A 12254-nucleotide genomic window follows, 5' to 3' on the forward strand; every position below is an offset into this window, starting at 1 on the left:
ATCGTGCAGGCCTTGCTCTACCCTTACGGCACGCTCATTCAAACGGCGTTGCCTACTGTGGGAGTCGATGTTCAAGATGGACGCAGCTAAGGATCCTTCAGCTTCCACTTCATCTGATACCTCCCCGGTTCGTGCGAAACTGGTATCGACCCCTCCTGCATCGAGTGTGGTGAAACCGGCATCGTTCATCCCGACACCATCCACGAGCTTGACGTCGGTGCCTGCCCCGGTCTCCTCGGTTCAGGTACCTCTTCCTTCCACAGTACCACCAGTGGTCATCAAAGTGCCGAAAGCTACCAAGCAGAAGCACTCGACCTCGAAGGAACGCGATGTCCGTGCAGGAGGACCCCCTTTCGGTGCGGATCCCTCCTTATCGGCTTCGCTACGGTCCATGCTGGAAGCTCAATTCGTTGAGCTCATGCAGACTATCGGACCCGGGCTCATCGCTGCCATACAGGGTGACCTCCCGGTACCGGTCCAAAGGGGCGGTCCGCCCCCTCCCCCTCCCCCACACCGTTCGACCTCGACAACCGACGAGGACGAACGGGGGAGGGCGGCGATGCCCACGCGGCAAGCCTCGCTTACCGATATGCCGCCATTAGAGCCCATTACGCCCCCGCGCCAACATGGGACCAGACCTTCGATCGATAATCAAAGCCCTGGGCATAGTCAGGAAGAGTTCTTCCGCACTCCTTACCAGACTTGGGTAGCATCGCAAGAACCTGCATCGCAACCCCTGTTACGATCCACCGCTTCCAGCCCTATCCATCACTTGGGGGCCTCGGGAGACCATGCGATGCACAGACGATCCCGATCTCCGTCCCGCCACCGAGAGGGACATCGATCCAGACACTCATCCTGGCACTCTTCACGCCTTTCGGAGGTGTCACCGCAGAAAAAACTGCAACGTATGGGATACCCCTCTTCAGAGGTATCCCCACCGGAGGGACCGGAGTACGAGGAAACAACCGTACCCGACTCTCCTTGCCATTCCCCGATGTCCATGGACCCGGAGGCCTCTTCCTCCTCCAGCCCGTCTCACAAACCGACGCTGGCGGATCAATTGTCTTTCTCATCATTCCTCCGACAAATGGCGGATGATCTGGATGTGACCCTTGACACGGGCTCCCGATACTCCAAAGAGTATCTGGACACCATGCATTTACCTAACCCTCCAACGGAGTCGCTTCGGCTCCCTCTGCATAAATTACTGGATCAGACTTTCATGCAGTGTTTCGAAACACCGTACTCTATACCGGCGATTCCCAGCAAACTCGATGCTCGATACCGCATCGTACACCATAAAGGGTTCGAAGGCCCTCAACTCTCTCACCAATCCCTACTGGTCGAGTCCTCTCTCAAACGCTCTCATCCCTCTCAGGTCTATGCCTCTGTACCGCCGGGCCGAGAGGGGAGAACGATGGACAAATTTGGTAGAAAATTCTACCAAAACTCCATGATGGCGTCACGGGTGCTGAACTACAACTTCTTTTTCTCTTCCTATCTGGAGTTCTTCTTGCCGGTACTCCGCAAGTTCACTCCTTTCATAGACACCCAAGCTCGATTCGAGTTCGAGGAGGTGGTAGCCTCCCTCTCCCAATTACGCCTCCAGCTGATGCAATCCTCCTTCGATGCATTCGAACTCTCGGCACGTGCTGCCGCAAGCGCGGTAGCCATGCGCCGCCTGGCATGGCTCCGTACAATCGATATGGATCCCAACCTCCAAGACAGACTCGCCAACGTACCGTGTGCGGGAGCTGATCTGTTCGATGAGTCTATCGAAACTGTTACCAAGAAGCTGTCGGATCACGAAAAATCTTTTCAATCCATCCTGCGGCCCAAACCCAAACCTCAACAGTCTCGACCTTCCAGGCCACCCCTGATTTACCAGCGGCGTTAACATGCCCCGACAAACGCCTGCTGCGAGACAACCTGCGAAGAGACAACCTCCCCAGAAGTCTCAGCAAAAACCCCAGCCACCGGCTGCACCTAAGGCTACCCAGCCCTTTTGACTCCCTTCCCGGGAGCATAACCGACACCGTTCTGCACCCCTCAGCCTCTCCCATAGGGGGCCGCCTCCATCTTTTCTACCATCGATGGGAGGCCATAACCACAGACCTATGGGTCCTTACCATCATAAGAGACGGATACTCTCTTCACTTCCATCGGGTTCCCCCGGACCATCCTCCAAGAGAGTATCCTTCAAGCTCGACACAGACCGCCCTTCTTCTCCAGGAAGTCCAAACCTTACTTCAGCTTCGGGCCGTCGAGCCGGTCCCGTCAGACCAATTGAACCGGGGGTTTTACTCCCGATACTTCCTCGTCCCGAAGAAAACGGGCGACCTGCGACCCATTCTGGACCTTCGGGCCCTCAACAAGTTTCTGGTCAAAGAGAAGTTTCGTATGCTGACTCTGGCTTCTCTATACCCCCTCCTCGAGCAGAACGACTGGTTATGCTCCCTGGATCTCAAGGAGGCCTACACTCACATCCCCATTCACCCGGCCTCCCGAAAGTTCCTCAGATTTCGGGTGGGAAATCTGCATCTACAGTATCGAGTGCTACCATTCGGCCTCTCTTCGTCCCCCAGAGTCTTCACAAAGTGTCTGGTGGTAGTGGCCGCGGCACTCCGGGACAGGGGACTACAGGTGTTCCCATACCTCGACGACTGGCTCATCAAGGCCCCGTCAGCCCCAGAGGTCACTTCGGCGGTCTCGGCTACAACCAACCTCCTCCAGAACTTGGGCTTCGAGATCAACTTTTCCAAGTCTCACCTACAACCCACTCAGTCCCTCCCCTTCATCGGGGCAGTCCTGGACACCAGTCGACTCCGAGCATTCCTGCCTCTTCAACGCATGGAGGCTCTTCTTCATCTCTGCCAGTCGGTGTCTACTCGCCAAACTCTACCGGCAAGACAGCTGATGGTGCTCCTGGGCCACATGGCCTCCACAGTACATGTGACACCCTTTGCCAGACTCCATCTCAGAATCCCCCAGTGGACCCTGGCATCACAGTGGAATCAGACATCCGATCCACTAACCAAACGCATCGTAGTCACACCTGCTGTTCGGCAGTCTCTACTTTGGTGGATGACCTCTTCGAATCTATCCAGAGGTTTGCAGTTACACTCTCCCCCCATCAGAAAGTTCTCACAACCGATTCGTCGAACTATGCATGGGGGGCCCACCTGGATGGTCTCCGCACCCAAGGATTCTGGACCAGTGCGGACAGACTACATCAAATCAATCTACTGGAGCTCAGAGCCATCTTCAATGCTCTCCAAGCTTTCCAACACCTACTTCACAACATGGTGATCCTCATTCGCACAGACAATCAGGCCGCCATGTATTATATCAACAAGCAAGGAGGCACGGGCTCGGCCCTCCTTTGCCAGGAAGCTCTACGAATCTGGGACTGGGCGGTTCGCCACAACGCCTTCCTCAGAGCTGTCTACATTCAGGGGAAGAACAACGTCTTAGCAGACAACCTAAGTCGTCTCCTACAACCTCACGAATGGACTCTCCATTCCAGCCCCCTTCACCAAATCTTCACACGGTGGGGGACGCCTCAGATAGACCTCTTTGCGGCTCCCCACAACTCCAAACTGCCTCAGTTTTGCTCCAGGATCTACACTCCTCATCGCCTCGAGGCAGATGCTTTTCTACTGGACTGGGGGAAACGATTTCTATATGCGTTCCCACCATTCCCGCTGATCCAGAAGACTCTGGTCAAGCTGAAACTCGAACAGGCCACCATGATTCTAATAGCTCCTCGGTGGCCCAGACAACCTTGGTTCTCCCTTCTACTTCAACTCAGCAGCAGGGAACCTGTACCACTTCCAGTGTTTCCTTCACTACTTACTCAACATCAAGGATCACTGCTTCATCCCAACCTGCAGTCTCTTCACCTGACAGCTTGGTTCCTCTCAACGTAACCCCTCACCAATTCTCACAAGAAGTGAGGGAGATCTTGGAGGCTTCCAGGAAGCCCGCCACTCGACAATGCTACTCCCAGAAATGGACTAGATTCTCCTCATGGTGTGTTTCTAAATCAAAGGAACCTCAGCGAGCTTCCTTATCCTCCGTGCTGGACTATCTCCTACACCTATCTCAATCTGGGCTCAAGTCTACATCCATACGAGTCCACCTGAGCGCTATTGCAGCTTTCCACCAGCCTCTACAAGGGAAACCCCTCTCGGCCCATCCGGTGGTCGCCAGATTTATGAAAGGGCTCTTTCATGTTAACCCTCCTCTCAAACCACCCCCAGTAGTTTGGGATCTCAACGTAGTCCTTTCCCATCTCATGAAGCCCCCGTTTGAACCACTCAACAGGGCTCCTCTTAAGTATCTCACCTGGAAAGTGCTTTTTCTTGTAGCCCTCACGTCTGCTCGCAGAGTCAGCGAACTCCAGGCATTGATGGCGGACCCACCATTCACAGTATTTCATCATGACAAGGTGGTCCTCCGCACTCACCCGAAATTCCTGCCTAAAGTGGTCTCCGAATTTCATCTCAACCAATCCATCGTACTTCCAGTATTCTTTCCTAAGCCCCATTCTCACCACGGAGAATTGGCCCTTCACACTCTAGACTGTAAACGTGCCTTGGCTTTCTACCTGGATCGTACCAAGCCACACAGAACCACCCCCCAACTTTTTGTCTCCTTCGATCCTAATAAGTTGGGGAGACCCGTATCAAAGCGCACCATCTCTAATTGGATGGCGGCTTGTATCTCTTTCTGCTATGCCCAGGCTGGATTATCACTCCCTTGTAAGGTCACAGCCCATAAGGTCAGAGCAATGGCAGCCTCAGTAGCATTCCTCAGATCAACACCAATTGAGGAGATCTGTAAGGCTGCCACTTGGTCCTCGGTTCACACCTTCACCTCACATTATTGTCTGGATACTTTCTCCAGACGGGATGGACAGTTTGGCCAAACAGTGTTGAAAAATTTATTCTCTTAAGTCGCCAACTCCCCCTCCATCCCACTGAGGTTAGCTTGGAGGTCACCCACTAGTGAGAATACCTGCCTGCTTGTCCTGGGATAAAGCAATGTTACTTACCGTAACAGTTGTTATCCAGGGACAGCAGGCAGCTATTCTCACGTCCCACCCACCTCCCCTGGGTTGGCTTCTCAGGCTAGCTACCTGAACTGAGGAGACACGCCCGGCTCTCCGGGCGGGAAGGCACCGGCGCATGCGCGGTGCGGGCATCTCGAAACTTCTAAGTTTCTACAAGCAACACGTGCTTGCGAGACGTCCGTATCGGGCTCTGTCTGATGACATCACCCACTAGTGAGAATAGCTGCCTGCTGTCCCTGGATAACAACTGTTACGGTAAGTAACATTGCTTTCAAGATATAAGTTAGCTTGGGAAGAGATACTTGGAAAAACCTATGAACAAAATATTTGGAATAAACAATTAGAGGGGCATAGTCAAAAAAAGTGTCTAAGTCCCCTTTTGGCCTAAGTCCCTAAACGTTCAACCCAGAAGCAGGGAAAGTGTCCATAACCAAAACAAACGTCCATGTTTTGATTATGGCCTTCCTCTGCCTAAACGCCCAATCTCCACTACGTATAAAAGTACAACCACAGCACGTCTACATTTTTTAGCCATAATGAAAGAAAAAAACGCCTAAGCCCCAAACGTCCAACAGAAGAGCTTTTAGGCAAAGGAGGAGCCAGTCCTTCGCCTAAAAGCTGGATTCTGTAACCGGTGTCTGTCAAAAACAACACCGGTTACAGAATCCCCCCCATACACAACGATCCAGACATGAGGGTGCCCAAGCCCTCCTGCCATGTCAAACCACCAACCCCCCCCCCCCCCGACAACATCGGGGCAAGAGGGAGCCCAAGCCCTCTTGCCCTGCTGAAGCCGCGACACCCTGACTCGATCGGGCCAGGAGGGAGCCCAAGCCCTCCTGGCCCAGGCGACTCCCTACCCCCACTACATTAAGGGCAGGAGGGATCCTAGGCCCTCCTGCCCTCGACGAACCTGCGACCCCCCCGGCCGACCCCACGACACCCCCACCCCCTTTCCCAATACCTTATTTTCGTTGGCCGGACAGACGGGTGCCAAACCCGTCCGGCAGGCAGCCCACAGAAGAATGGGGCTGGATTGGCCCAGCCATACCAAAGCCCCGCCTACTGGTGGGGCCTAAGGCGCCTGGGCTAATCAGAATAAGCCCGGGAGCCTTAGGCCCCTCCTGTGGGTGGGGCCTTAGGCACATGGGCCTAAGGCCCCACCCACAGGAGGGGCCTAAGGCTCCCGGGCCTATTCTGATTAGCCCAGGCGCCTTAGGCCCCACCAGTAGTCGTGGCTTTGGTATGGCTGGGCCAATCCAGCCCCATTCTTCTGTGGGCTGCCTGCCGGACGGACAGGTTTGGCACCCGTCTGTCTGGACAACGAAAATAAGGTACGGGGGTGGGGGGGGTCGTGGGGTCGGCCGGGGGGTTGCGGGTCAGCTGGGGGGGGGGCGATCAGGGGTTCTGGGGGCAGATGTTGGGGGGAGGGGGGTTCGTCGAGGGCAGGAGGGCCTGGGATCCCTCCTGCCTGTAATGTAGTGGGGGGTGGGGGTAGGGGGTCGCCTGAGCCAGGAGAGGTTGGGCTCCCTCCTGGCCCTAACGAGTCGGGGGGTAGGGGGGGTCGCCTGGGCCAGGAGGGGTTGGGCTCCCTCCTGGCCTAATCGAGTCGGGGGGTCGCGGCTTCAGCAGGGCAAGAGGGCTTGGGCTCCCTCTTGACCCGATGTTCTTTGTGGGGGGGAGTGATCCATTGCGGCAGGAGAGATGCCTTTTCTCCCCTACCGTGATGCCATCACTCCTCTACCGGAACTGCTGCGGGTCGCGGCAGTTTGGGTAGAGGATTGATGGCATCGCGGTAGGGGAGATGAGGCATCTCTCCTGCCGCGATGGTTAGGTTGCCGGGCCGCTGAACTGATGGCGCCAGCGGCCATCAGCTCAGCGGCCCCTTTTTCGGCATAGATCTGGTTTTCTTTCGTCTAAGTCAAACAGGTCTAAGTGCCGACTAAACTGTTTTGGTTATAGGTGTTGTACGCCTAGGTGTAGGTCGGCCCACCTCCTGCCCACTGCCCACCCTTTCCCCTCCTCTAAACACACCTCTTTTTTCTCTGTGCGTTTAGAGGCAGGGGAAAGGCCTAAGCTGTTTTTAGATACGTCTAAAAAGCAGCTTTGGTTATGGGTACTTGGACGATTAGGCTTTTTGATCGTCCAAGTAGCCACTTAGGACACTTTTTAGAGTTTGGTTTTTTTTTTTATTATTACCCTCATAAGTTCTTTGTTATATGTATCTATCTGAAGTAATATGGTGAAGAATGATGGTTGGAGAATTTGTGGAGCTCAAGGCTCTTTTATCCATATTTGGTGGAATTGTCCTAAAGTGCAAATTTTTGGGGATCAGGTAATAAGTTTTATATCAGTGGTGTTGGATTACCAGGTGTATAAAACTAAAGAACGTTGTCCATTAAATATGGTATCCCTGGAAATACTTGATCATCATAGGAAATGGACTGGATTAGTTATGACATCAGCACGAATGGTATTAGCCGCATATTGGAAAAAAGAGATATACCATCAATTAATATATTACAATGCAAGCTAAAATTTGTCTATAGTATGTCTAAATTAACTACAATGAGAAGAAATCAGATATCTTTTCTCAAAAAATATGGTCAAAACTTGGGAAGATTCTGCTATATTAGAATAAACCACAAGGGTTTGAAGTTATAATAGCTGTGTTGTCTTCTAGCTCGAGGGGAAAGGGGGGAGGTTTGGATAATTATGTTAGGAATTAAAGTGATTTTGATTAGTTATACTCTTTGTTTTTTTATTTTGTTATTTTTATCTAATATAATAAAACGGTAAGCCGCGCATGCGCACTTCCTATGCGTGCGTCCGTTTTCTGTGAGCTGTAGCGACCCATAGGAAGTGCGCATGCGCGGCTTACGGTCTGGCCTCACGCGAGGCAAGACAAGTGCGCATGCGCGCCCTACCCTGCTCTCCACCTGCGGAGCGGCGGCTGCCAGACGCTAGCACCCCCTGCCCTCTCCGTCGCCTCCCGGCTCCAGCGGTGTAGGCAGCACTATAAACACGCTGCTTCCCGCCCTTCTCTGCCGATTTCCTCTGCCGCGTCTCTGATTACATCACCGGAGACAGACGCGGCAGAGGAAATCGCCAGTAGAAGGCCGCGAAGCAGCGTGTTTAATGTGCTGCCTACGCGGCTGGAGCCCTGAGGTTTGTCGGCGGTGGGAGGGTCAGGAGCAGGCCGGATCGACAACGGCAGTAAAAGAAGGGGGAGGGGCCGAACAGAGCAAGGAAGAGAAGGGAAAGGGGGAGTGGAGGAAAATGCTGCTACTACTTCTACACAGGAAAGGGGGGATAGGGAAATGCTGTTGCTGCTGCATAGGGAAGTGGGATGGAAATGCTGCTGCACAGGGAAATGGGGAAAAATGACAGACAGCGGGAGGGAGGGAGACAGAAAGAAAGAAAGACACAGGGGCAGGGAGAGGGACAGAAAGATAGACAGAGAAAGGGGGCCAGAGAGAGAGTCAGCGGGGGAGGGAAAGAGGCTGCTTTGGGGGGAGGGGTGTGCTTGGGGCAAACAGCTTTGCTCTGGGGGGGAAGACAGAAGGGGCCATGGAGAGACAGGGAGAGGGATATGGGGCTGCTTTGGGGGGAGGAGTGTGCTGGGGGGAGACAGAAGGGGCCATGGAGAGATAGTGAAAGGGGGCTGCTTTGGGGGGAGGTGTGCTGGGGACAGACAGCTTTGCTGGGGGGGGGGAGGGGGAGACAGAAGGATACAGACAGCAGCCAAGGAGAGAGAGATAAAGAAACACAGACAGACAGATACATCTATTCTAGCACCCGTTAATGTAACGGGCTTAAAGACTAGTTGCTTGATATTATAATAGTGTATTGGCTGAAAAGCTTGGAAGAAAGGAAATTGATAACTATTGCTATTATAATAATGTATTTGATGGTTTTGAAATAGGATTTTAATGATTTTGTATTTTGAAATACAGTACTTCAATAAAGAAATTATTTTTTTAAAAAAAAAGCCAAAACGCCGAGCTAGCAGGGAGCTCCAGTAGACATGTCCATTGAGGACGCCTTCTTGAATCCCCCCAGTTACTGGAAGTTTTCATCGATATTCTGCAGATTTCAATAGGAGTTAGTCGATCAGGCAGCCATTCAAGCTAGCAAGCAAACCAGAAGCCCTGTGTACATTATTTTAAACATCAAATGACACGCGTGACTGACATGACACTCTTTCAGAATTTGGGGGGAGGGGGAATTGAGAGGGAAGAAGCTGCTCAATTTTTGTGCTGCCCTTTTAATCCCTAGACTTAAAGACTGCATGTGGGTATAAGAATGAGCATGATGTGAAACCGGATCTGCAGCTAATTTGGTAGTAAACACTGAAAAGTCCTGTGTAGACTCTTCAGCTGTAGTGCAAGTTATTGAGGAACTGGAGAGCCCAAGAGGAGTTATTTTTAGGGCTAGGGATTCTCTTCAGCCCTATGAAAAGGTGATCAGACAGGCTTTGGAGATAGAAGGGCAGAGGGAGAAAGGTGAAAACCTAGGGAGAGAGATGTGGCAACATAAATATGGTCAGGAAAGAGACTGTGGCCTTTGCAGTAAGTACTGTTAGATTGCTGCTCTAAACTCCAGTGCTCAGCATTGTAACTCGCATTCTAAACCAGATTTTTATCTCCAGTACAGTAAACTGATGGCATGCATGGTTAAAAAGCACACACTAACTGTGGTAATATGCAGCTGTTTGCTGCATTGGGAATACATAATTTCTTCCTGTCTAACATTTGAACAACGATTGGCTCATGCACTGACAGGAGATTTAAAAAAAAGGCTGGATGTAATGGGCCTCCCCTCCTCTCTAAGTATGCACCTCCAGAGATGGAAGGCAGTCGTGATGCCCTCTCACTCTTGTGTCTGTACCATCATCTTGGAAAATAGTAGTGTCTGACACATGCGGTGTGTTGGGACAATTGGACAAATAAGGGAATTATTTAAATCTTGATTGGGATTTTCTGATATGGTCTAATTAATATGCCAGATAAAGTGAGGTGTATGCCCCCTTCACTCGCCCTCCCCGCATTTCCCTCTCATCTTTACTTCTTGAGTCCTTTCATGCTTGTTTACCATGTAGAATTATTCTCGCTGTTGTACGGATTTTGTTGGCTTGTCAAGACTTCAATTTTGTGACTGAAATTTTTCTTTATAGATCCAGGCTCTAAAAGCACAGTTGGAGAGCACCCAGCAAGAGCTGAAGTCTTATCGTGTGCATAACGGACGATTACATGAGCAGACAAAATTGCAAAAGGAAGCGCATGCACCCAGAGGCTATATCTCTCAGGTAAGTGGGAGATAGGGTGGAGATGAGACTGGGCTTTCTAGTCCAACCATCCAAAACTCATGTCAATTCACAGCTTGGTGAAGGCAAAAGGAAATCCATGGCAATGGTAGATCTTCCACGTAGATTTATCTAGTTTAATGTTAACTCTTATCATTAGGAACACACATACACTTACTTCCTCCGTATTCGCTGTGATAGGGGATTAACAACCGCAAATGCAGAAAAACCGTGAATAACTTTTTCATGTGTTATTCACTGTTTTCTATTAAAAACCATCGTGAATATGGTGAAACCGTGAACAACATGGTGGGAGACCTGGCCTGTTCCTGAAGGAGAGGCAAAACACGGTGAAGAAAGCGCTGGGAATTGGTGATTTTCTCTGTAAATGCTTGGAATCGGTGATTTTCTCTATGCAAGCTGATGTAATTTGGGGGAGGAGCCAGCAAGCTAAAAACCGTGAATAATCGAAACCGCGAATGCTGAAACTGCAAATACGGAGGGAGAAGTGTATGTACTGATAAGTTGCACAGGAGCTAGCAAGTCCTTCATTGGAGAAGTTTGCAATTCTAGCAGTTACGATGCAATAAGAATATTTGGTGTTGGCTAATTTTGTAAATAATGTGGACATTATGAAGTTCATGGAATTTGCAAGTGTGGTGTCCCTTCCCCCCCCATGCCCCGGAGATGAATATTCTGATAAAGTGTACAGATAAGTCATGTTTGTTATGTACTGCTAAAGGAGCTTCTCCCAAGCTCTGGAGTTTTCATGTTTTTATATTGATGTGCCTCAGCTCTTTTTACGCACAAACCATGGCCTACACTTCAAGATTCAGACATTCTTTTAATTACTCTTGCTAGTTTAAAGTTCAAAATATGCATTATGTTTTAATTTTTTTTTTTTTTACTGGAGCTTTTGTGTTGAATTTCATTAGCTCTCAAGCCCCTCGAGTGCTGCTGCTGTGTGAGATGTTTTGAGTTTTTTTTTAATTTGGTAGTTTTTCTCTTGCTCATTTGGACTCCCAACTACCAGTGAAATTTTTTTTCTACTCACTTAAGTTCCATCTTGCAGTGACTTCATCAGGACTCAATCTGGAACTGGCTAGATGTATGGTAGAGAATGACACGGTGACAAAATTCATCACCGTTCCCGTCCCCACGGATAACTGCGGGAAACCATCTTCATGTCATTCTTTAAGGAGAGAGGGAAGAATTGGAGTATGAATGGCCACAGCTACTGACCCGCAAGCTGTGCTTTGAAGAATGCTGGTGTAGAAAGACTGAGGTTAAAATAGACACTAGAAAATGACATGGGATTATTTCCCGCGGTTATCCGCGGGGACGGGAACGGTGATGAATTTTGTCACCGTGTCATTCTCTAATGTAGGGCCATAAGGGCTCCTTTTACAAAGCCGCACGTTAGTGGCTTTATCGCACGCACATTTTTAGCGCGCGCTAACCCCCGTGCTAGCTGAAAAACTACCACCTGCTCAAGAGGAGGCGGTAGTGGCTAGCCTGGCCGGCAAATTAGCGCGCGCTATTACGCGCTTTAAACCGCTAACACGGCTTCGTAAAAGGAGCCCTAAGTGTCACTGTTGCATAATGTCCAGTTTGGCCTCGGTCTACCTAAGCAGCAGACATCTGAGCTAGGAACTATAATCCAATCAGCCTTTGCGAAGCATTCTTTGTTCTCGGTATGTAATTTGTATTTATTATTTTTGCTGAATTTGCTAACATCTCCAACGGAGTGCATGCTGTTTTCAGATACTGATTAATAGCAGAATGTTTTTGATGCTTAGGAAGACATGTGTGAGGCAACATACTTGAACAAATCTTGCAGTCTTCGATGTCATAACAGAAAAGACAATTTCA

General features: G+C 50.5%; 1 protein-coding gene across 1 annotated transcript in view; it reads left to right on the forward strand.

Moving 5' to 3' along the window:
* Positions 1 to 12254, forward strand: part of TRIOBP (TRIO and F-actin binding protein) — a 287725-nt gene that overhangs the window by 230596 nt on the left and 44875 nt on the right. Inside the window, exon 20 of the mRNA XM_033929925.1 lies at positions 10254 to 10385. Within this exon, the coding sequence (XP_033785816.1) occupies positions 10254 to 10385 (132 nt within the window). The remainder of the gene's footprint in view (positions 1 to 10253; positions 10386 to 12254) is intronic.

This window comes from Geotrypetes seraphini, chromosome 2 (genome assembly GCF_902459505.1).
Source record: "Geotrypetes seraphini chromosome 2, aGeoSer1.1, whole genome shotgun sequence".
Lineage (NCBI taxonomy): Eukaryota > Metazoa > Chordata > Amphibia > Gymnophiona > Dermophiidae > Geotrypetes > Geotrypetes seraphini.